Source organism: Rhea americana, unplaced genomic scaffold (assembly GCF_003343005.1).
Source record: "Rhea americana isolate MKP2758 unplaced genomic scaffold, rheAme1 scaffold_31, whole genome shotgun sequence".
Classification (NCBI taxonomy): domain Eukaryota; kingdom Metazoa; phylum Chordata; class Aves; order Rheiformes; family Rheidae; genus Rhea; species Rhea americana.
In genome coordinates, this window is record NW_028186435.1 from 1605289 (window position 1) to 1631914 (window position 26626).

Below are 26626 nucleotides of genomic sequence, written 5' to 3' on the forward strand. Positions count from 1 at the left end.
ATCCCATGGTCAGGAATGTTATCAAATGAACAAAGTGAAAATAAGCTCAATAAGCATTGCTTATCAGTGTTTAGTTGCTTTCATGCTGTGACTAGTTTAATTTCCACAGCAAGTCTTTTGTCTGAATCCTGTTCCTYATAAAACTGTGTTAAAGGATAATGAACCTTTCTGCAATAATGTCACTAAAATGTGTGATGCCTCTATTTTCTGCTACAAAAATGTGTTTGCTCCTTTTTATCTGCTCTCGTGATCTTGTGGCTATGTGATCAGTTGATTGCAGACTAACTTGGGGGAAAGGGGAAATCAACGTTTTAGTCAACACCAGTGAAGTCTTGCTGCGTAACTGCAAGTGCGCTACTGGAAGAGATATGAGGCTAGGAATATGTGGCCCAAAAAGTGTGAAAAGCCCATCCCTTTCAGTGCAGCTTTGCTACAGCATAAGCCAACCCAAATCTCAGTCGCTGCCTTCCTACCCTTGAGCCATGGGGGTTTGGTTGGAAAGGATCCCTCAACGTTAATTTTCATCGTTATCGGCTCCCTGAAATAGCTCGTCATTATAGCTACATGAGTACTTGAGTCAGCAGCGAGCAGAAGGTAGAAAGAGCTGGGAATGTGTAGTGGAGGCAGGACTGCAGTCTTTTAGATTTGAAACTGGATCCTCACTATTTCTGCTTGTTTGTTTGAAATGCCTAGCAAATTCAGATTCTTTTCTTTTTCTTTCTTTCTCTCCCCCGCCCCCAAGTCAAAAGGAGTCTGTTTCATTTAGGCACTATTTTATTTTTTGGGTCCCCTTTCTCCCCTCCCCCAGTAAAATGAAGCAGAAAATGTAAGGATTTTATATATACTGTTTCTGTGGATGTAACAAGCAATTACTTACTGCTGTGGTGGGTTTAGCATCTGCAGGAAGTCTTTTTGCCTTTTTCTTGCAAAAATCTCTGAAAAGGCCACATAKGTCCAAGCAATGCAAAATTTGCAAGTACTTTACGTGTGGGAGAGTTTTATTAGAAGGTACAAGATGGAAGCCAATGAAGACAATTTCATTATGATTTCTTTGTAAATTAAAACTCTTAACATATTTAAATAGCTGTTTGTGACTTTTCTTAGTGAAAGAGCAATAGCCATTCCCATATTGCATGTGGAAGAATAGTGACAAGTAGGCGCCTTTGATGCAGAAATTTGTTCTTGCATGCATTTTTATCTCCTCGCATTGTTTAGAATTGTTAGAAACAATTCTAAAGTGTATGAAGGCATTTTTATTCATTATAATTACAGGAGATGTAATACGCATTAATTCAGTATGGATCATTTTTAATTTATAACTATATTGTCCTAACCAGAAGCATTGAGACTCAACATTATTCAGCTAATTGAAARAATACTGAATGAAAGAAAGAATGGGGGGGGGAACACAGTATAGATGAGGCTAGTGCAGTTTTGAGTTGATTACCAACATGTAAAACACCTACTTCTCTTTTTTCAGTATGATGTTTGTTTGGCTCAGTTTACTTACTAATTGCATTGTTGCAGTTGATAGCAGTTGCTCTGCTAATTTTTATGTTTGATAACTGTTAGAGGACATCATGGTCCAAACTTGCCCYAAACATGGCAGCTTTTAAAAGAGTTTGTAGAAAGTATTTTGAGGTCGTATCATGTTTTGCATGGAGATGCCTGTAACTAATAATTACTGAAATAAGAAATAAGATTAGTATCCACTTTGATATTATCTCAAGTATATAATTAATGTTGGAATACTTCTGTTTTTCTACACAGCTTGCTTAGAAAGGACTATTTAGGCACAGTTTCTGCTGTACTTAAACATCTTATTTTTGTTTTTAGGTATTTTTATGAATGTATATGCTATGGGGGAATATGAGAAACAGATTGAAACCTTTTGGTACGTTCAGTTGGCAGACTGTATTGAAATGTATTAATACCATTCTACCAAAGCTGTTCTCAAAATTATTCCTTTGAAATGAATCTTAGATTTTTAGAGGATTTTTCTCATAAAGTGCTGATTAGCTTGTTTTTACATATTGCTATCATCCTAAGATTTTTTTCGTAAGCATTGAGTAAAAAATTATTATGAAAATTAAATTAATCTTATGTAAGTTCTGTGGTTTTTCCCCCAAATATAAACAACTTCTGTTAGCCTTTAAAATATGCCTGCTTATATAGCATATGTTACTCTAATGTTACTCTAAATGGAATGGAAAGTAGATCTATAAAGTTTCCACCTCTAGAATGTGCTTACAGGAGAGAGTGGGGAAGGCAGAAGTTTCACATTGTGTAGGGTAGAAGGCTCTTCCATAACATTTTTTTTGACTTTTTTAGGCAGTAATGATAACACAACTTTTTGTGTTTGGCCTTTCAAAAGAGAATCTGCAAGTCTTTTTCGACTACCTGTTCAGTGAATGGGCAAAAAAGAAAATGCCCAGAAAATGGGGCAAAACTTCTCTGTTTAGAGTTCAATAACGTCATTTTAACATACGTGTCCGTATCCTAACATACCTCCATATCCTAAATCAAATGCAGCTAGGCTGCTAACACTAATTGAACACAGTTAAAATGAGTTGTTTGAGCCACGTTAAAACAATTTGCAAGTTGATCCCTAACATAATTTTGTGGGGCTGTATATAGGGCAGAATTGAGCCTCACCACAAATCTCGCATGTTTTAACGTATGAAATTCCATCTGTTTTTCTATATGTGAATGATATTTAAACAAGTCTGCTCAAGTCTTTGTCCAAAACTGAGCTTTCTCTTCATGACTTCTTTCATTTTTAGTCAATGATATTTGTACTTCTTCAAAAAGAATATTGTTATGGAATTGTATGGAGTGGTGTGGAAAATCTTTAGAAGCAGTTGCATAATGTCAGTCTGCTATGACCGTTTGTGTTTAGAATTTTAGAATTATAAAAATGCAAGTCCCTTTTGGTGACGTAGAGACCAGATTATTTCTAAATGCAGCACTGCATGACAGTTTGCATCATTAGTGTTTAATCAGTGGTTCTTGATCAGTTATAAGGTGTGTTGTTTTTAAATTGAAATTATGCATAATTCAAACAGCTCACTTCTAGGACACTTGTGAGATAAAATATCTTTCCTTTGCTTTGGTAGAGTCTTAGCTCTTTGTCAGTTGCTAGCTTCAGAGTACTGAGTATAGCTGCCCAGCTGTATCTCTCAGTATGAATGTCTTGCAACTGCAAGTATTCTTACAACTGTGTCACCATTATCAACARTATTTCCACTCTGCATGTGACTTTGACATAGACTATAAAAAGTTGCAGAACTTTCTCTTGCTATCCGTCAGGGGGGCACAGTCAGCTATAGATGATATTCTGTCATGCCTGCTAGCAAAAACGATGATATCACACTCTGAGATGAGCACAGACAGCTGCCTATCTCAGATATTTTAGTGCACTAACATCAAACTTGCTTCATCACAGAGGTATTGAAGACTGGATATAGCTGACATACCACAACACAAAGATCATGTGAAAGCCAGCTTAATGTTGAGCCTGTTATAGAAACTGTGCACTTTCCAGATCAGGGCTTTATTTTTCCTTGTGCTTTCTATCTTTTTGCATAGAAAAAGCAAGTAGATTAGCTATGTGGAACACTTTGCATGGCTGCAGAGCACGTCTTTTCTGAGCTCATATCAATTCACTACTTTGCTTAAAAGCTGCATGCTTGGTTGTGCTGAGTCCGTTTCCAGTCACTTTGCCCAGTTCTGCAGAAGCCTCATCTGGCTTCCCTGCCTTCTTTAAGCTTCTAGCAAAGCCAGTTCAGATGCCTCTGCATAGCATTCCCCCATGCTCATTCTCTGTGGTGGCTTTATTTGCTTGAGCACAAAAATAAACGTGGGATAGTGAGACCAAGTTAATAGAGGGCAGTTCATTGAAATCAAGGAACTCTTCATGAAGCCAGCTGGTGTCTGGCAGTGCTAACACTGAGATTAAGCTAAAGCTAATAAGCTCTGGCAAATCCAAGCTGGYCTTGCTTATATCTAGCTTGAATCAGAGTAGGGTTTACTAGCCTGGTCATAGTGCATGTGAATAAAGCAGCACTGAACAAAGGGTAACTGTGTTTATAGAACAACGTGTTTGAGTTACTAAGCCCTACTGGATCCTGATGGTTCTACACAGCAGTGGTTTAGCTGCCTTTGCACCTGTGATGCAGAAACCTGCACTGCAGATTAATGAAGGTTGTTTTTTTTTTGTTTTTTTTGTTTTTTTTGTTTTTTTTTTGCCTATCTTTTATGAGGTCTCACCTCAGTATTTTCAACTGCCTTTAGTAAAATATCACTTTTAAACATCTCTTTCTGGTGCTGAAATTTTTCTGAAATGTGCTGTCTAGAGGTGAACACCTATTCAGTCTCTAAATGTTTCTATATACTTTCAGTTAACCTTGGGATAGTAAAACCGGAACTGTGTTAATGGTAGAGATGCTAAAGCCTCTGGTAGCAGGGATTYATTGCAAGAAATCTTTGAACAACTGAGGCACAAAAAAAGTACTGTTTTTGTGTGTATGTGCATCTTGTATATCATATATACCAGAAATCTTTCACTTAYACTTGTATACATCTTCTTTATGAGGTGTGAAATATTTGGTTTCTCACACCTACTGGAGTAATATCTACAGTTGTAACCATTCTTCTATAAAGACAATGTTTTCTGATCATAGCACTGTTAATAYCTGGGAGCTTTTTCCATTACAGGCTTTGAGGAAGTTTTGATGTTTGTATCTTGGCTGAAGTACATTAGAGCCTGAAATGTAGTTTAAATAATCTATAATGCAGGTTGAAGTGATCAGAAATTAGTTYGAATAAAGTTCCTTCTCCTTACATTTCATATTTTAATACAGTAATTGAATAAACCCTAAATGGTTCTGTCAGGAATTTTCCAGGATAAAGTACCAACTTCTAATGCAGTTTGGCTACAGTATTAGCTAATACCTTTAGGGGATGAATTGAAAGAGAGTGTGTAGATTAGTATCCTGGTACTTTTCTTCATTACAGCTGAGATTTTCTGTTTAGAAATACAGGCTGCAAAAACCTGCATCATTTTTCATATATAAAAATAAACTTATTTGCTAGTAGTCTAGTAAATGTGCTGGATGATTCAAAGTAATGAATACATAAAGCAGTGTCCCATTCTCTTTTTAAAGTCAAATGGACAGAGAAGCTGGACTGATGAAGGAAACCTCTTCTGCCCACACCTGTGCAAACTGAGCCTTAGTATATCAAGGAGCTTTATATCAACCCCTTGCCAGGATAGGAGTGAGACTTAGCAACAGACTACGTATAATCCTAGCTTTTTTAGTGTTATCTAGGAATCCCGTTGCTTTCTAGCTTTGGACAATTAGTATTCTATCTTTCACAAAGTGCTTGTGGAAGCAAATACATTAATAGATGTGTTCAGTATCTTTGTAGCTTTTTTWWTTTTTTTATTTGTTTTAACTGAATTTTGTAAGAGTAGATGTGGTCAGGAGGGCACCTGAACATATTCTGTTGTAAAATGAAACTTTTGTCCAAAACAAAAATTCTCTTCAAGTGAGAGAAAATTGGAGAAGCTRTGCAAATAGACTGCTATTTTTCATACTGAGATTTGTATACAGATTTCCATTCTCTGTTATAACATAATGTAAAAACAAGATAGGAACTCAGCAACTGTAAGATCCCTTTATAATAACATACTGCTACCTTGCTGATTGAGGGCAGCATTTAATTAGCATTTTGTTACTGATGGCTCCCTTTGGCAACAAAATACATCAGAAGAGATCACTGAAATCCTAGGCTCTCTGCCATCTCAAATTGTAATGTGTCTTTTTTAATAGTATGTTAAGATTTCTAACTTCATATGCTAGTGGTGTTCTTTGAAATCATTTCAGCTCTTTTATGTGTGTAAGGGACAGGCTTTTATGAAAGTGCAAGCTCTCTTTCATTAGCAAATTAGATTAGCTTATGTTACTAAAAAGAATCTTGATCACTTGACTGCTTCTGCATCTCTTTTGTTAAATCCTTACCAATAAGAAAAATGTTATGACTTCATCTYGCAAAACTGTGCCTACATTAGCTAGAGTTAGGAGAAGCTTGCAAAATTGTAATCCTAATGTATATCAGCAAAATATACTGCTTTCTTTTTTTTTTTCCAAAGGATGCAAGGATGACTTTGAGAACGAAGTATCATGATATTGTCCTGTTTTAAAACAAAGGTGATCAGTACTACTGTAAACTGTCATGAATTTTTTACCTATTGCTATAAATGTTTGCTAAATGGGARCTATACTACTACATAACAGCAGGCAAAAATCCCTCATGTGTGACTACCTGTCCTGCCTTTTTGGTTAACAAGTATAAGCACATCTAATCTTAGACTGTTTTCACCAGGCCTTTTTGTTGCCTAGGAAAAGATTATGTTGATGTTAGTCTTTGTTCAGTTCGCACACCTAAGAAAATTTCTGTTGGTTGCAGATTATGCTAATTTTCCCTTCTCTCCTTTCCCTTTCCTCTCTGAGTTTGTGTATTTGTGTATTAGTATGCTGTTTGTGTGGCATCAACAGACTTTCCTCTAGGTTTTCCAGTCCCTGGTTAYTTAGATAATGCTTATTTCTGCAAAAAGAGTACAATACAACTTTCTGTCAGGTCTGTATTATCTGTGGATATACTCACCAGCTCATTACTCTAAAACGAAGATTCACATAAGCTGAAGTCAAGACACTTGGTAAAGTTTAGTTCTGAAAGTTGAGCGTGCAAGTTGGATTTCTTGTTCCATTGCAGATTTTTTTGGTTTTGTTCTTTAAGATTTACAGGTTTGGAAAAATGTGGATGATAACCAGTTGCAAATTTCACTATTTGATAGTGCCAGTAAGCTGAAATAGTAGCATATGGTTGAGTTTGTCAGTTTATTAAATTCTGTGTTGGCCATGAAAGAATATTTGGTAATACTTCTTACACAGGTTTTCCAAGTCATTGGTCCTGCTTCCTATTGCAGACTTCCACTCATCAAGCTGTAACTGCACATTTAGTAGACATGCTTAAATAAAGTCTGTTCCCAGTTTCTTTCCTGCTGTCATRTAGGATCGTGTACTGTTATGGCATACGTATTTGTGTAGACATGAAGTGAAATGTAACAGTGAACTGATGTAGCTAAGCAGCAACTGAGCTTAAAAAATGGAGGTAACAATTAAGCTCTTACTATCACTAAAATATTGTTCATCAAACAGTGGGATACAGTTTTATGTTGCACATAGTCTAACATAGGATGCTCAAATTGTCGGTCCTGGTTCCTTCTGAAGGTCATCTTGAAAGACCAGAAAAAAATCACAGTTAAATTTAAACCTGTCAACTAGTCATTGAAGGTTTAGTCATTAAGTTTTTCCTTTCATACTTGATAGTGTTGTAGAGGGGAAAGAAAAAGCTTTGCATAGTCTAACCCAAATCCTCTTTTCTTTTGGTGGTCAGTTTTCTTCCAGTAATTTCAATGCTATTATGGCTTTCCAGGAAAAAACAAAGCAGAAGTTCTGAATTTGTGAAAGTAAAGCCAAACTCCAGCACCCCACTTTCTCATAAAAGTCTTGTAAATTGCTTGGGATGCAAGCAAAGAGGACAGATCACAATCCTCATACTCCATCAACTGAAATTTAAAAATTAGTCTATTAGTACTTCAGAGACCAGGAATATGTATTTTAATAAATATTATAATACATTTAATGGTTCATTGTCTGTCTTAATAGAAGCAGCCTACCAGTTTTAAAACAAGCTCTTATTAGAGCCACCCAAGATCCTTGCTACTGATTGTTCTTAAAAAAAAGTGCACAGTTACAAGCACTTGGCAGCATATTTGGGGGAATGCTCTAGCTTTCAAATCTGTTTCACAAAAGAACAAACAGTTCCAAATGGTGCTAAAATGGCATTTTATGACAGTATAGAGAAAGATAAGGAAAATGGAGGAGGAAAACTGATTTATACAAGAATATAAAGCTGAGATTAGGATTGTAAAAATCTTAAACTTAGAACAGATTTTTATTCCACATAAGTCACATAACTGTGGAGTCCAATTTAATTTAGTAATTTTATTGTCCAAATTAGCAAGAGCATTTTTAAAAGATGCTTTTACAGTAACAACTTTTAGAAAGTTGTCTCCCTTTGCCTTTGGGCAAACCAAAGAGCACTGTGCTGTGTCACATGAATGTCCATAGAGAGATAYTCGTCAAAAGTCAGAGGACACTTAAAATGCATTTGTGAGTTAGGAAACAAGTGCAGCAATCTCTGCTTTATACCTCAAATGTTCAGTCATTGCTTGAAGAATACCTTGAACACTGCTGTTTTACAGCTCATCTGTGATGACATGATTCCAATGCACAAATTCTGCATCAAACACTGAAATGGCATTCATAGTATAAATATTTCGGAACAAGTTTATAATCATTCATTTTGAAAGCACTTACTTTCTGTTCTTCTGAGAATATGCTGCAAACCAAAGGCCAGAACATCAGATCTTCTTCTAAACTCTTCCCTTTTCTGATGCACTGATTGCTTAGTAAGATGGCTGTCTTCGTTTTGGCACAGTCAGAGTTCATAGAATCACAGAATAACTAAGATTAGACGGCATCTCAGGAAGTCTTCTAGTCTATCCTTCTGCTCAAAACATGGTCAACACTGAGTTTGGACYAGGTTGCTCAGGGCTTTGCCCAGTTGGATTTTGAAAGTCTCTGTGGACAGGAACTCTACATCTTTCTGGATAACCTGTTCTCATGATAAAAAAATATTTTCTTTGTCACGTTTGAATGTCTCATTTCACTTTGACCGTTGTCTTGTGTCCTGCTGTGCTTACCTCCATAAGGAGCCTGGCTCTGTCTTCTCAATAAATGTTGTGTTAGGTACTGGAAGGTTGCTGCTAGGGGTATTTCTCCCTCCCCACTCCCTCGTGTCTTCCTTTCTGTGGGCTGAGCAGAGGCTGGGCTCAGCCTCTCCTCACAGGACAGCACTTTGGGCCCCCATCTTGGTGGCTAGCAGCTGAACTTGCTGCAGTATGTCAATCTTGCCTGTTACGGGGAGGCTGAAACCAGATGCAACGTAACAGATGGAGCCGAACAAGTGCCGCAAAATAGGCACTTCCCTTAAAGTACTGCCTGCACATCTGTTTGTACAGCCCCCTATGCCGATAGCCTTTCTTGCTGCCAGGGCACACTGCTGGCCCCAGTTAAGCTTGCTGTCCGCCAAGACTCCCATGTTCTTCCCAGCAGAGCTCCTACCCAGCCGTTCAGCCCCAGCCTGTACAGCAGCAGGGGGAGAATGTGTCCCACGTGCTGCAGGAGAGTTCAGTAACTCTTTTTCAGAGGGCATGTTGSTTGTTTAGTTGTTTCTGCTCACTTTCCGTGTGCTAGCCCCTCTGACCTTGGGGTGTGACTTTGGTAAGTCTGTTCTGTCACAACAGCGCTTAATGCATATCTGGAGYTCTCAGATGCCAGCAAAATATCAGGAGCAGTTTTAGCAGGATTCTTTAAGAATTAGGAATCATATTGTCAGGTTCTGTGGGACTTCTACGTGTTTTCAAAATGCAATAAAGCACCAGTGTAAACACTGTCGCATAGGATGCATTCAGAGAAAATATATATGCACGCTTAGGGAAGTCTCCATTATGCATCTCTATAGAATGAAACTGTTTCAGAAATAAAAATGCACATAAGAAGATACTGGGGCAGAGAGAGGAATGCTTAAATGGTTTTTGGAGCACAGCCAAGTATACTAAAGGATGCAAACTTTTCGTATCAACTGTGTCAACAGAGGAGAAAACAATCTTACTGTAAGAGGAAAGATTTATATAGTATGAAGATAAACAAATTAAGTATATTTTAGTTTTGCAGAAGAGCAATGAATCTATACAGACTCTGTAAACAGTAGTTTGTCTTGCTAACCACTTAACCTAATTTCTCTGGAAATATTGAAGTATATATGAAAACAATTATTCCCAGAGCTTTCAGAAATGATTACCTGCTCCCATTCACTTGTGTTCCATCTGTCACAGAGATTGTGGTGTTCGAGGCAAAAACTTCTTGGTACTTGTGCCTGATATGATTTGAATGCTGTCCTCAAACTATAACTGGAGTACATAAATATAATCTTTTATTTTATTAATAGAGACCTCTAGATGACAGGGTTGAAGAATCCATCTCTAACTAGGATTTTTATGAGGTTGTTCAGATACTCCATTTACGTAAAAATACCACTTTTATGACTTAAGTGTGATTCTTTTACTTTTCCAGCCATATGTTTCTGGCTTTTAAACTATCTTTATTATATCATAAGGCAAATGCTGGAGACTTCTGAATGCAGGATAACATTGTTATAACTGTTATGATCATACATTGAAAAAGTTTTTTGGTGCTTGTCTTATACATTAGAGAGCAATTGATGAGCAGAAAATAAGTAGCATACTAACCTGAAAGGAAGAGAAATGTGGACTTGGGACTACCTAGGCTTTTTTTTTTAATTAAACTGTATGAGGGGAAGAAAACAATGTCTGTCTTTTGGGGTAAATACAAACATTGTTAAGCATTGGAACATGCTCCCTGGTGAAGTTGTAAGTTGTTCTTTACTAGACTTGTAGAATAGTTCAGAGAACATTTTCAGGGAGGGAACATATCTCTTCTTTTAGACAGAAAAAGAGAGAAAGTATCAAGTGACCTTTCCTAGATCTCTTCCAGTCTTATTCTTGTGGTCTTTTCTTTAATGGTAGTAATGAGAGTTCAGTTCTTGCTGTGGTCTGTAACTGCATAATAGGAGGATGTTGAGAAGATGGAGCCAGGCTCTTCTCAAAGGTGCACAGGGACAGAAGACAATGGGCACAAATTGTATCATAGATTATTTAACTATGTATAGGGAAAAACTTTTTCGCCATGCAGCTGATCAAACTTTGGAACAAATTGCCTAGAATGACTGTGGATCTCCATACTTTGAGGTGCTCAGAATTCACCTGGACCAGGCTCTGAGCAGTCTGATCTAATGGGATCTGCTTCAAGCAGGGAGTTAGACCAGGTGACCTTCAGAGGTCCCTTCCAACCTAAATTATTCTGTGATTCTAAGAGCTTTCAAACTAATAAACTCTCAGATGCCCCATAATGTTTTTTTGTTTGCTTCTTGATTTGTTTTGTTTTTGTTTTTTTTTTTTTGTTTTGTTTTGTTTTTTTTAATGGATAGGTAAACGAAACAGAAGAAGTGAGAGTCACAGTCTACTGTTAACCAAATAGAAATGCTGGACACTCAAGTAGCTTTCACTTCCTTCAAACTTGCCAAGTACAGAGCACGTGTAGTAGTCAATCTTAAAATTTTCAGTTGGGAAGCCGATACTGAATAATATGCAATTTGTGATTGGGTGTAAATAAATGTGAAGTCTTTTGTCTGACCAGTTTCCATTTCACCATTTCAACAGTATACCTTTTAATTAAAATTTAGTAATCCAAGAGAGAGAGATGATTTTTTTTTCTCTAAATTAATTACACATGAAAGAAATCTGAGATGCTTAAAAAAAAGGTTTGATAGCATTCCATAAGGAGTTTACAGCAATTTTTTAAAAATCTGTTGGAGTATATATAGTAACACTGCCAGTCTTGGTATTCTGACCTTAAGCAAGCATTTGTCAAAAATAGGATAGTACAAAGATTTTCAGTGTATGGAGATGATTTAAGTAGAGGGAAAATACACACACAGGTACGTACGTGTTTTATGATACTAGTCTTTATGTTTCTGATCTGTGATTCATAACCTGTTCAGCTGAACTGGTGGTAATTGTGATAGAGCGTGGTAAAAATCTGGAATCAAAGTGTTCAAGATAAAGGTATATTGAAGCATATAAATAAATAGATTACTTGATTGTAAAATCAAGTMAGGATTTTGAAAAGAGAGAAATGCTTTAGTGACAAAAAAAGAAAACATGATCCTTATGCACCGAAACGCTGCTGCAGCAGCACATGTGAGACTAGTTCTTCAAAGGTTACTCAGAAGAAATGGAACTGAGTTATACAATGCATGATCTCTGAAATTTCATGTATTGAGGGACTTCTTAACTTCTGAACAATTTATCCTTCCAGTGACTCTTTCCTGGAATACAAAGATTTGTTTCAAAATGACTTAAATTCAGCCCTGGTTTCCCAATGCTTTGAGAGACTTCCTCTGTGTCTGATACTTAAGTTGTACTATCACATCTCAAAGAAAGTTTCTTAATAAACTCATCAACTTTTTTTTTTCCTGAAGACATGGATAATAGTGCTTTGAATCTCAGATAACTGTTTCTAAACATTCAGTTGGTGAGGATGTGCATAAAAAGCTATTCAGTTCATTGAGGCAAGAAATGCAAAATTAAGTTCGTTTAAAGAGAAAAAAAGATAAAGAATAACTTTAGAAACTACCAGATTAGCTGTCATAGTTGGAAAGATATTTCCTGATGTCAGACTGAGTGGATTCTTTGCTGTTCAGTAAGAATTGGCCTCAGGCTGCAGCCTGAACTGAATTAGTCTTTCCCTACTCGGGTGCTTGTATCTATGAAATTTGGAAGAAATTAATATCTTAAAGTTTGTTTGAAGTGAGCTAATGGACTTAGAATGATTGGGAATGGGTGCTGAGATGTGTAGAAATCCAGGCCCAAAATGGGCTGAAAATATTTTTTCTGTTTAACGTCTTGCAGTAGTAATGGAAACATTGCACTATACATCAAAGCAATCTAGTCACTGAGGTTTCAATCAATTATCTTTTTTAGCATATGCTATTTTAACTGAACTTGGAGAGGAAGAAGGGATTATACTTTGTCTTACCAGATATGCATTTTGTGTAATAATGTTTAACTGTTAATAACTGGATAAAGTGGTAATAGGCAAACAACAGAAGTGTTGTTACAAAACTAAGCCATACAGTGAGAGTGGAACAATTTTAAACTGAAGGACTATCTGCTGCTAAGGAGGCAGCATTCTTGCTAATATRCCCTAGTGTGGGAGTAGTCCTCTTYGAAGGGTTTGAGGACTGAATGCTTCATCCTAATGCGTGGAGGGTGGAGGAGTTGTTGTTTGTTACTGTTTTGTTTTTTACCTGCAAGCTAGAACTTCTCATAAGTAATGGTAAGTAACAGAGGAAGCACATGTAGATCACCTGCTTTCATTAGCCTTAAATTCATGCTTTTGGAGACTTTCTGGAGTTTTCAGCACATTTATTCTCAGCAATCTAAATTGAAGAATCATTGCATTTAGAAGTCAGAAACTTYTATTTTTGTTACAGAATCGTTGTTTTTAGAAATGCTGTGTTGAAAGAAATCCAAAGCTCTACCCTTGCTGCCTTTGATAGCCTCAAACTATCCTTCTAGCTTATGGTCCTGAGATCATGTGCAGTCAGGACAAAGCTGAAATATTGTCTCTTTTGCAGCAATATCTGACAAGAATATGATGTTGGGACAGGCAGACAGCTATTCTGGCCAAATGTATTGTAGTCATTTGGATTTTATTCTAAGGCTTCACTATTTAGAAAAACAAATTACAATATAGATTTATGGGATTATTGCTATTTAATGTTCTTTTGCCAGAGGCTTTCTTTCGAAAACAGAATAAAGGAGAGTAAGTTTAAAGGTGTGGGCTTCATAATTGGATAAAGGCTGCAACTCCCAGGTTGTGGTCGTGTCACTGTCTCAGAAAGGCTTGGGAGAAGCTGTTGTATTATTTCCCTTGAAACATTTTCTCTTTGGAAACTTTGAATTAAAAAGTCATTGTGAATTTTACAGTTGGTAACTTTTAGTCAATGRGAATTCATGTTGTGTTCCAGGAATTTGTAGTTAGCAATGGGCTTTTTTCTATTTCCCAAAGTCATGGTGTTTCTCCTTTAAATGAAAAATGCAATTTCATTACACTAATGTTGTTAGTGTTTTATAGGAACTGCCTAGAATCCTTAAGTCAGCACTCTGGGCTCCTTAATTACCAAGGAAAGATTTCAGCTAATGATTCTTTTAGCAATTTGAAGTATTTGTCCTAAAGTTTCCAAATTTTGCAGAAGTTTCTATTCAAATCTAGATATAGCCTGCAAGTCTGGAAGCTCAAGGATATTCAGAACTTAAAAATAAGGGTTTTTTCCAAGAATCTTACTCTGTTATAAGCAAGGATATGGAATTGTTACTAATTTTGAGTGCAGCCTTTTAATAATGTTATTGGTATATGACCTCAAAGTGATACTTTATTTCATTAGTAATTTAAGTATTAAATGCAGTGGTAAAAACACACACGGTGAATTGTACAGTTGTGATTACGCTTACCTTTCACAGATGAAAAGGTAAGGTAAAAGGCAAATTAATATGAGYTGCCAGGGTTTTTTTGTTGTTCTTTTCTGTGTTGTCTGCCTTATAGGAACTTACTATATTGCCTAGAGTTGCAATAGAAGTGAGTGCAGGCTTTGTAGCCAGTGCTGTGGAGCAGCAGTATTGTAAACTGTAACTATTGGGACTATTCTTGCCAATGTTGATTCCATAACATGGTCCAAGCCCAGTCCCTAGTGATTGCCAGTGGGAGCTCCTGTATGTAACTTTACATAATATTTTCAAATTGCTGCTTTTCAATTTTGAGGATAGCAGCTGTTCTCAGTGCAGAGCCAGGGCTCAAAGCTTTTTTTTCTTCACATAATTGCTTTTTGTCCTAGAACCGGTAGCTCTGTATCAGAGCCTACCAATTTTTCTGAATGCAATTCAATAACATTATTTAAATGTACAATGTTCAGAACCAGAATTGACAGGAAACATGTTAGAGATTTACTTTTGTTCTCATTGTAAGGATGTGACTTCAATAACTCGGAAATCTGTTCAGTGCTTAAACTAAAAAAAAGTATCAATGAATAATATCCTTCATAGAAGAAAAAGGCAACACCTCCCACTCAAAAATACATTATAGGATATAGAAAAAAGCAAGATGTATTTTAAATAACATTTTTATAATTAAATGAATATGAGTGAATATCCCTTTTATTCTGGGACTTGCTACTTGGTTCCTCTGCAGTAGAATGGATGCAGTTTTGTTATTTTGTTAGTAGCGTAGTGTTCCAAAAGCACAGTAAAAAGATTTGTGTTCTTTAATTAGTAATGAAGAAGTTGATATTATTTTTGCTGAAAGATGGAATCTGAATTTCAATAAAATTTCAAAAAAAAAAGAAGGATCTGTGTTCACATATAAATGTGAAGAACAAGAATAATTAAATACAGTAAATGGTGTTAATTATGAAGAAAAAATAAAATTGAGTGCATAACTGAACAATTTAATACAGTAAGTGTACAAATACAATACAATTCCTTTTATTTTATAATCTCATTTTAAAGGCCAAAATGCCAACACTATTTCTGACAAAACATTTTTTTTTTTTCCTTTGCATTTACTTGATTCAGGCCTTGGTTCAGGACTTTAACCTGTTTAGGCCTCTCTGCATTTCTCACTTYGAAAGTGAAAGAATTTCTCATGGAGTGCTTTTTTCTTTTTATGCRTTGACTCTGTGTGCTCATTTTTGAGAATTCAGGTGCACAATTTGTCCATGCTAGTTTTGGGAGACTCCTGGTGTCAGTATTTCTTAGAAGTGATACTTTCAACATGCAATTTCTGATAGCTCTAAGCCTTCTGAGTTTTCTATCTAGAAGACTAAGCATAACTCTAGCACTCATAGCCTGTCCGCCTGTCCTCGTTGGATTTTTTTTTTTTCTTTTTTTTCCTCTCCTCTGATAAGCCCCTTGATTATTTTAGGCGAGGAGATGTATTTGTGACCCAGTGCTCAGAAGAATACAAACACATTAGTTTTAATAAACCTCTTTTCTAATATTTCTTGTTGATGTATTTCATATTTGCAGTGAGATCATTCAGACTTTTAAAGATATTGCTAGCTTTAAGTAGTTAAAAATAAGCTCTCAAACCATAAGAGCCAGCTTTTATTAGTGTAGGTAGTCTAGAGCTCTGGTTGGTTTTCAACTTTTTTTTTTTTTTTTTTTTTTTATTTTTTTTTTTTATTTTATTAATATTTTAGAACATCCACTATCTTTTTGTGAATGTATTGATTTTGTTTTGCAACTTGTAGTGAAATCTATTTTAATTATTTTAAACAGTCATGTTTCATAGATTGTCTTCCTCAGCATCTAGTTCTTATCTATAGATATTATTTCTGTTTCAATAACCATCTTCCTCACTTTCTGGTAGACTTCTCCTTATTTTTCCTGCTTTCCATTTTAATTTCCTTTAAAAATTGTGGTTTGCTATTTAAACCTTACATATAGTTCTAGTTAGTTCTTTGACAACTGATATATTCTTTGCTGAGAATTAGCGTGTGTATTTTTGTGAATAATTGTGTTAACTCTGTAACCAGTCTATTGTGATAGAAAATAAGCTGTCTTGGGTTTTTTTGGATTTTTTAAGTGCACAATCTTAAATATTTTTCTGTTGCACTCTAACGTCTGACCTCCTCTTTTGGTGGTGGAATGTTTTCCTCAAAATTATACTGTGCAGTGAGTTGCATCTGCATACACATGTCGTCTTCTCAGAGTTGCAAGTTTTGCACATCTTTGTTGTGACTAGGTAGGTCACTGGGGATGGAAGAAATTCATAGAAGGTTTAAAGTCTGCAATGACTTCTCTACCAATTTATTGCAACTTTCATAGTTAACTACATAGTCTGCAAAAATAATTTTTTCTCTTGTATCAGAAAACAAGATGCAAGTCCAGTGCTTAGACGTGTGCTTGGTTTGGATCTTCCAGGAGTATCTGTACATTGAAACAGTTTTACTTCACTTTAGTCCCCGTATTTTGAAACTAATTGATGGTTCTGAACACTTACCATAGAATTCCAAGAATTCTACTTTTTTAACAGTATGAATAACTGAAGTTGTCTTTAGTGAAAAACATAGTTGGTTTAAAATATTTTTGTTCTTTCAGTGAGGTCTACTTGGTTTGGGAATTTCAGTAGAACTCTGCCTTTAAGTACAGCTTTACTTTCTTTATGCCTGTTTGATACCACTTCTTTCCTGCTACTTGACTTTACTAGAAATTAAAAAAAAAAAAAAAAAGGACATATTCCTGAACTCAACCTCTTTTATCAAGGGTACAGTGCAACACAAATCTGTTGTTTTTAAAAATACATATAAAAATTAAATTAATATTGTAGTCAAAAGAGACCAGTTCAACGTTCAAGTAGTAACCATAGTAGAAAACCTACTCAGACATATAAAGGTTTTTGATCGAAACCTGATTTGTTTTTTTAAGCTTTACATATGGGTAAAACTTTTTATGCTGTTCAGTGTAAAACTAATCAACATAATAAAAGATTTTTATCAAAAAGATTTGAAATTGAATATCTACACAAGTTAGCTGGCCTCATGTTGACTGTCTTCTGCCTTATGAAGCTTATGTAGGTGCTTTATCAATCCAATCACAGCTTATCACTTGTGTTCTTGCAAGAGTGCTTTTTTATTTCTCTTCCTGAGTTTAAGCTTTCAGTCTGTCAGGTGAACATACATAATTCATTATGCCTCACTCTAGAAAAACCTTTCCTTGCTTTAGCCAAATGTCTATTGTATGATTTAAGGAGCTTGAGAAAGCAAAGGGCAATCATTTGAATGCCTTACAGCAAGAATTTGTCAGACAAATATATGCTGTGTCAGTGTGGACAACTGGGCAGGAAGACACCTTGTTTGAACCTCTGGAAGAATGGAGCTTTATAAAAGGGGTTCTGATGCTTGCCTTCTTTACTGTTGGTGAAATATCCCCTGGGACCCACATTTCTATGGGAAAATTTATGGTGTGTTTGCATATTCAGAAGCATTGCTTCTGAACTGAGCCTGCCCTTGGGCTTGCATTGAATCGTCCAGTGTTTGTGTTACCACGTTTAGCGATCTCGTGTAATTGAGCGACCAGAAGGTAACTGCCCCTTCTTTAGAGTTATTAACTAATTGGCAGGAATTAATTTCATGTCAATAATCTGGATTTAGTGAGTTTTTTTGCAATATTTTTTCCATTTATATTGCTACTGTCAAAGCAGTGTTTTTATATCTCTCTACCAGAGGACTAGAACTAGCTCAGCGCACAACTCCAGAAAGCTGGAGCCCCTATCAGTCCTCTCTGGTTTGATTTGTGCTCTAATACCATCATTTRTTGATAATTTCACAGGCCCAGAAGTGCTGTTTTACTTGCAATTTTCACTATCATCATTCTCCTCCAGTCTTTAAGCTTTTAATTTTTACTGTTGCATTGAAGTTCCAGGAAAGTCTGCTGATTTCTTTTACGTTTCATGTAAAACACGCATAAAATTGCTCATCAGTTCAGTCAGTGTTTCTGCCTTGTGGTGACAGAGAAATTGGAAACTATTGATAAAGAGTAAATTCTAAGACAGAGCAGAAGTAAATGTTGGAAATGGTGGGAAAAAAATGTTGCAGGATCAAAGAGAGAACTGTGGGAGCATATAATAGCAAACTGTGGGCCTTGTAGGGAGGCTTTCTATATTCCCCAGAGGAGTGTGCCAGACAGTTCTACAAGAGAAACTGTGATTTATGCAGAAGTGCATCTCTTGTTGCTATTGCTAATGCACTGTGAAGCTCTGCTGCCCTAGTAGAGAAATAACAAAATAGCCAAGTGCTCATTCTGACAATGTTAAGATGTCAGCAGCATTTGGAAGGTGCGCATGTTGCAGTGACAACTTTCTACTCTAGATGTGGCTTGTGGTATTTTACAAGTAAAGAGAAATAAAACTGCTTTAACTGCTGAAGTTTTGGAGTGGGAAGAGGGGGCTATGGTCACATATTTAAAAAATTTGTCAGACTTTGTCAGACTTCTTTCTCTTGCTAAATGAATGATTTATCATCTTGAGGGGATGATTTTTTTTYCCCCAATGTGAATCATTCTTTGTGTTATGAAAGTCTTAAAGTATTTTAAAGATAGCTACTGTGGCAATATTTAAGCAATAAATATTCCTGGACTGTATCTTATCCGATAAGGCTTGATATTAGCTGGCATTCTCTTCTAAAACATTTTATTAAAAATGTTCCATTTGTATTAATGACTTACAACTTCTGCTTAAAAAAATTAGTCTTTAACTGGTGCATCGGTCTTGGTCTGAAGCAGATTGAGTTTCCTCTGTTCTTCAAGATGTGGTTTAAAGGTAGCAACATATCTGTATGTATATAGATGTTGCTTAAACATTAATGTACATTTTTTATTTCTATTAAGTAGTTCAAATAAAKGGCTTAGCTCTCTCAGTCTCAAGAAATAAGATTGTTTTCTAGAATTCTGGAAGTTGATGAAGCGAGAGAGATGGTAGTCTTGATCTTTTCAGTAGAACTTGCAGTTTAGTCAATTAGGCAAGAATCTATGTTTTGAGCACTATTCTAATTAAAATACTTTGGAAAGTTGTTCCTAAGGACCATCTGCATTAACTACGATGAATTTCTTATGTGATCATTTTCCATTTTTGCTGTATTTGTACACACATACTTGGTTTATATGTGCTTTTAAAATGCCCTTCCACAGGAACGAGGCATGTATGTGTAAAGCTAGTTTAGTCATTCTTACCTTAAATGACATTCCAGACTTCAAGAGACTAAAGTAATCTTTGTGCAGAATGAAAGAAAAAAGACATGGCAATAACTAGACTGCTAACCTGTCAAAACTATTCACACAAAGTAGATTTAAAAAGACCGTAAATGTTCTGTTTGTGAGAAAAATATGTACCATTGAGCATCTGTCACCTTAACTCTGTCCTTTGAAAACTTTGTCTTTTGTAAAGAGAAAATATAGGGATAGTGTAGTGGTTATCACATCTGCTTTACRTGCCGAAGGTCCTGGATTCAAGCCCCAGTGGAACGAGCACCAGGAAATCTTTGGGAGGCTGGACTAGATGATCTCCAGAGGTCCCTTCCAACCTTACTGATTCTGTTATAAAGCTTACTGGAAAACAGTTGCTATATGATTAGCTGTTGTTGTCTTCCATGTGACTACCAAGTGCTGGATAGGTTAGCTACAATGAGTATCTTGTACAGATACATACAGATACTGTGTTCTTACTATCTCATACCAGAAACTGTAGTGTTTAAACACGTCAGATTTTCTGCATTTCCTGTACGTGGAAAACTCTATCTTCCATACCTTATGTGCTTTTACCTGATTTGCTGTTCACTTGTCTTTCTCTATCCTTTCTGTCTCTTTGTCCCTGGAATGCTTTTCATGATTCTTATTTTCTACATATATGATGACAAATGGTCTTGAAGAGCATTCTGGACTAGATGAGCTGCACTTTAATTTGACATAGTGATTTTTATATAATACAGTTTTCACTTGGAACTGTTTGTCATCTGTGTTTAGATGCCCTAAACTGATACATGGTTCCTTTTTAATTATGGTTTCTTTTACAATGAAAAAGTATTAGACAGCAACATTTCATGTAATTAAAAGGATCCAAGATAAGGGAACCACGACAAGGGTTGATGGAAAATAAGCTTAAACTGTAAGTCTGAGAAACTATCAAGTTGCATTTCATTTTGTACAGAAGTCATTCCATCTAAGAATAGGATAGCATGTATTTTCAAATCCAGTTTTTAAAATGAGTTGTAGAATTCTAATTTTTTGAAACTGTGATTATTTCATTTTTCACAAATGTATTTTGAAACAAAATGTCCTCACTTTTCTTTATGTTGGTAGTTTTCAAATCTATTATTTTAGGATCATTTGGATTACTTCCTACTTTTATTCCTTCAATTCCTTCTGCATCATTTCTCATTTGCAACAATGCACGTTGGCAGAAGTTGTAGTGAAAGGTGGCATCAAATAGACAGGAAAGATCACTGCACTCTAACAGGAGTAGCTGGCTAGGACATGTAGAAGCATACTAATTTCACAAAATCCATAGGTTTAGCAGAAGACTGAAGATAAATGCTGCATCTTCCATCCTTCTGAAGTCAATAGAAGGAGTGTGAAGGGAGTAATTTATGTGCTTTGCAAATTTGCCTTTGGGGCATCATCATCATCATCTTGGGTCGTAGATCTTGTCTATCTCCATAGGACACCAGAAGAGAAATGGAGGCCTTTGATTGTTACCATACTCTTTGTTTTCCACTTCCCTTCCCTTCTTGCTCATAAGCTGTTCCCTTTTTCACAAAGGTATTTCATTCAGCTCTACAATATTTGAAGTAAAGTGCTGGCAAGGTTCTGCAGCAGGGAGCAGCCTTAACTCTCTTTCAGTGCATATCAATGTAAATGTATAAATCAGAGACCTGCTTAGGAAGGCCCAGCTGCAAGTGATCCTTCTTGTTTCATGGCTTTCTTTTACCTTTGGGGTTATCAGTTGCAGGCAGTGTAAAATCTTTTGATCCTTGTTCATATACAGAATTTTTCTTCTTGATGAAGCTGGTGTGGCATTTTTGGGAACTGAGAGTAGTGAGCTGTTTCTCATCTTTGGAGTTTTTGTCATTTGTCTGGGACACAAACTGTGACTATGAAAAACTGATCCTGGCATCCAGAACTGAGAATGATGTCTCTGTCAGGAACTGGAAATAATCCTTCTTTCTTTTGAACCTGTCATAGCCTTGACCACATGGACAAGGGGATGATACTGGAACCTTTTGAAGAACTCATCTTTTTTTTGAAGATACTTTACTCATGGTAGCTCTGCACTGAGTTGTTGTCAGTCATGGTAGTATGAGCCTGGTAGATCTAGGAGTGTGACCTAGAGTAGGTCTAGAGTGCTAGGAGTATTGAGAAGTGGGAAAGCTGAGCAGCTGTGACTTTACTGCCTGCCCTCGTTGTTGCTTAGATCTGCTGCTTTTAGGAGCAATCTTAAGTATCAGTAGAGCAATCAGAGCAATCTTAAGTATCAGTAGAGAAACAGTCACACTTAGCATACTTCCTGGGTTCTCTGCCAGTCACATAAATAAGGGCTATGGTATCATCAGTTATATTTTCTCATGTTTTTATTTCTTTCTTAAGATCAAGTACTAACTAAAAGAGAATATAACCTTTTGAAGCTTAGTGGTGTAGCTCGTAAGTATGATTTGCTTTTAATGGTAGTTTAAGCAGGTTCTGTCCTGATAGAGCAAATTAGCATGTTTTTAGAGGAGTAAGAAATCCTGTAGCAACTTCTCAGAAGCAAAGACCAAACAATTATTTAATGAACTATGTAAATGTTCTGATAGATCTGCCTTATTAATTAGTGCATAAGCAGACAGAATCTGGTTAGAGCAGTGTTCTCTTTATGTTCAGTTCCTTTCATGCCCTATTATTTAGGAGTACGCTTCTTCAATTTTATGCCTTTATCCAGGAATACCAGGAAATATAAGAATACTTACTGGCTAGAGACTTCAGTATGCCGTGCATAAATGGTTGTATATATTGAGATGATGTCCTTTTGATTTCTAAAGAGACAGCGGTGGTTCCATAATGTAGTTTCTTGTTTCTTGTACAGCTTTACTATTGCTGTAATGAAATACAGAACGCCTTCAAATGCAATTCTATCATGTATATGAATGTGTGTTTATCTTAAGTTGAGCGTAGATTAAGTATATTTAATTTGAGTAGAATGTTTCTGGAACTGTTATGGAAAACACTTTGAAGACATTTAAATTTTGATTTTTAATTTATTTTTTAATTTATTTATTATTACTTTATTTTACTTCGAATTTTTGCTGAAAAGGTCAAGGGAAGTTGAAGCATTTATTTTTAATGATTATTAAAGGGCAATCTGATAACTATGGAAAATTGATATATAATAGCCTGTTAGCAGACTTACTGACACTTCAATATTTGGCAGGTTGATGACATCTTAGGAGAAGGCAGTGATGAAAGTGATAGTGAAAAAAAAAAGCCGGAAGAGGCAAGTGAAAAACCTCCAGTTAGTGCAACAGAGACTCTAGGAATGAAAACGGATCAGAGACCTGGCTCATCATCGTCATCGTCGTCGTTATCAAGTGAAAGAAGCTTAACTGGCAGTGTACCAAGGTATGCGTTTTTCAAATTGAGAAAGAAGTGTTAATTATGTTTCATTGCGTTTCTACATTATTCAGCATACTTCTTGACAACGTAATCTTTATGTAGTTGTTACCATAATATATAGGAAGCCTTTTTGTAACTAGTTGAAACTGTCATGATTACCTCTGCAAAAATGTTTTGGGATTGATTTAAAGAAATGCTCACAATAAATACCTATTGAGAGCTAGGATCTCTCATGCACTTTGAAAGAATGGAGTAGACCACTATGAACAGTGCTKCTTTTAAAGTAGTCCTAATTCTGAGTCTGGTTCAGGACTGTGCCCTCTGCAATGTTATCATAACTGAGATAAAACCTGGTTTGGAGAAGCTGGGTTTTTTAATCCTGAATGTTCAAGAAGTTTGTGTGGGAAATTCATAAATGTTTAGGCAGTTCTATGCTTTAGTAGAAGCACAGAAGTATCTTTACAAGTATATTTAGTACAAGCATCTTAGAAATAAATATAAACTTATCAGTCTCTTCTGGAAAAATGATTATAATGCCCACTCATTAATTATTGAACAATAACTATCAACCAATTTTCCAGTAAACTAGAACTTGATTTAAAATAAATGCAAATTTTAAATATGTTAAGGCCCCTTAACATTTTTTCAAACCTAAAGGCATATAGAAGACAATACAAGATGGAGATCATAGTAGTATCAAATCAGAATTGCTGAAGTAATCATACTGCACYACCAAATGCTAAAACTCCAGAAGTGACTCAGGTGTACACTTTTGTTTTCTTTCTGCTCTCTTAACCAGAATCAGTTTTCACTTCTGAGAATTTAAGCTCAATAGATAAAATATGTTATTACAAACTAATAATTTTCCCCTAATGGAGGAAAACATAAGTAGTAGCACTTAGATGATTTCCAGCATTATTTTAACTTCTGTGAGTTACATAATAAATTAGAGACATCTGCCTTAAGATTGACGCAAGGATCAATGTCTGATAAGAGAAAGCTGTAGGCTTCTCCACAATGAGAGCCAAACATGAATTTGCCAGTACTGTTACAGTGCACAAAGATAGCCTAAGAGAAATTGAGAAAGCCACTATTGATGATGTGTAGAATATTTCTTTCACAAGAAATTCTGAAAAACAAGCGTCAGAAGATCATATCAAGGAATATGGTTGATAGTTATTGCCAAATGCTGTTTCCCACATGCAATTTGCAATGATGAGAGCGCAAGTGCATTTGCCATTAACTTTTGTTTTGTATAGTAGAGTTTACAAGTAAGTTGACAATGCTTCTGCACTCAGAAGCCATTTAAGATCATGTGTATGTAGTGGAGTTGCTGCTAGAATACTTTTGAGAGGATGCTGAAGTAGCTTTTGAATTTTTGATCTTTCTGCCTTTTAATGGTTTCCCTGTCAGTTCGTTAAATTATATCCAAGGTTGAATCTGAATGGAGTCCTGCAAAACATACAAAGTGCTTGTTCAGATGCTGGCCCGCTGTRTGCTAGCCTGGAAATGCTGCTTGATAGCAAAGAACTTCCATCTGTCATCTTAAAACTTTAAACTTAGAATAGAATTAAATTGACCATGAAAACATCTGTCATCAGTCTGTGTGCTCGTAGTGTGCTGTACCAGAGAGCTAATGTAAGAACAGTCATTAAGCAACTAGATTAAAATCTCCAGGATCTCATTCTACTCCATCACAAAAAGTAGCTGCAGCTTCTGGGGGCTGCATTCCTTGAAGCTGAGTGCTATACAAGCACACATGTCCCAACAAAATGATCTTCCTTCTGAAAATTAGCCTTTGAGGTATTAGGAGCAGAATGGGGATGGAATGGTATTTAATAATTTTAAACAGTTTCTGCTCTAATCCTAATAAAACCTGATGCAGTGTACAAGTGCTTGTGTCAGCAGTCTGCAGCACTGGTATTGGCAGTGGCACATGGGCGTTTCTGGAAACGCAAACAGCGAGGGGCTGGGAGTACCGCCTCTGGCTCTTGCCAGGCTCGGAAGGAACTGGCCTCTGCCTCTTCACACAGAGGCAGGACACACACACACACTTGGCAGCATCTAGCCATGATGCCTTACAGCTTCCACTAAGTTTTTACTCACAGGCTGAAGTTTAACTGAGAAGAAAAGTCGTCTCACATACCGTCTTTGGAAGTTTGATGAGACCTTCAGTAATGCAAGTTCAGATGTGAAGATGAAATGTCAGTCATAGCTTTTCTGAAAATATTTGGAACTTTCACTAGTTCTACATAAAAATGATCGTATAGAAAACCTAAGATGCTGCTAATCAATAAATCTGAAAATTTGAYGTTATCCATATATCTTCTCTAACTGTTTAGAATGACTCAGACAATGAGTAGAACCAGCAAGTCTCTAATAAAAACTGGGACAATATGGAAGTAGCCTCAATACATTAATCTTTAGAAATACCAGAATAAATGTAGTTGTACTCCGAACTCTAAGCTAGTGAAACAAATGCAAACAAATTATAACTTAACACAAACATTAAACTGTTGTAGTAAGATTCACATTTAAACTGATTTCTAATGTAAATGTCTGACTTTTTCAGCTTAACAAGTTTATATGGTAACTTATAGACCTTAGGTTGACAAAGAGATGATCTCCTATCTGATACTGACTGGAATGTTAATCAGTTATTCATATCAGCAAATTGCCAGATGCCCACGGAAGAGGTTTACACTAAATAAAGAAAACTGGTTATTACTAGTCTTGGTAGGAAAAAGGTCTGTAAAATTGGAGCTGTTTTTTCAGATGTAAATGGAACATTATTTACCAGAAACCTATAGTCTCTGCAGGCTGCATCTCTGCTAGGAATGGGCTAAGCCRGAAAATATTAGTGCTGGATCATATTTTGATTGCCTTCCCCTTGTTCATCTTTTGTTTTGCTTTTCATGTATTCAGGAAACACTAATAACAAAAATATCACTATCAGGAAGTTGTGAAATAATGGTTTAAAAATTTGATCCTAAGTGGATTTACATAATAGTTGGATTTGGCCCTCTGCTTTCCTTATGTACCAAGAGGTGATAGCATTTGATATGGCAAAGCACTCGTGACTTCAGGCTACATGACGTTGCACAGATAATGCTGTCTACACACCAGGGTGTGCAGTAATTAAGGAGATGTATGTAGTAGAGAAATAAATGTAGTATCAATAACTGTAGTGTGCTTTTTATGACCTGAGGTATAAGGGACATAAACTTGCTTCCCAAAGAAGTTTTATGGAGTGTATATTTTATAGTATGAATCCATCATAGCCAGCTGTTCTGTGCTTAGTGGCACTGGAATTGTACCACTTGTATGATAGAAATTTAATACTTCTGTTTAATGTTGAGCTTCACTTTTGAAATCTATAGAATACCTTGATCATTTCTGAGTGGTGCCGCTTCTAAAGTTCTCTTGGATGGATAAAAATAATCTTTTCTAATTTCTAATAGCTCTTTTTCAGGAAAAAAAATGCAGCACCTTTCATACATCCTTTACTTTATGACTGCTGGGACATAACGTACAGTTATGTTGCCTTTTGACAGCGTAGAGCTATTTTAAAATCCTAGCTTCTTATGCAACTTAATGCTGGCAGTTATCACACAGATGTCATACTAAAAGGGTATTGCATAGACCAAGCAATTAATG

General features: G+C 36.0%; 1 protein-coding gene across 1 annotated transcript in view; it reads left to right on the plus strand.

The window, feature by feature from the left end:
* The window catches only part of CTDP1 (CTD phosphatase subunit 1), a 98082-nt gene that overhangs the window by 39424 nt on the left and 32032 nt on the right, over window positions 1-26626 (plus strand). The window contains exon 11 of the mRNA XM_085309995.1: window positions 22788-22975. Coding sequence (XP_085166121.1) covers window positions 22788-22975 — 188 coding nt within the window. The remainder of the gene's footprint in view (window positions 1-22787; window positions 22976-26626) is intronic.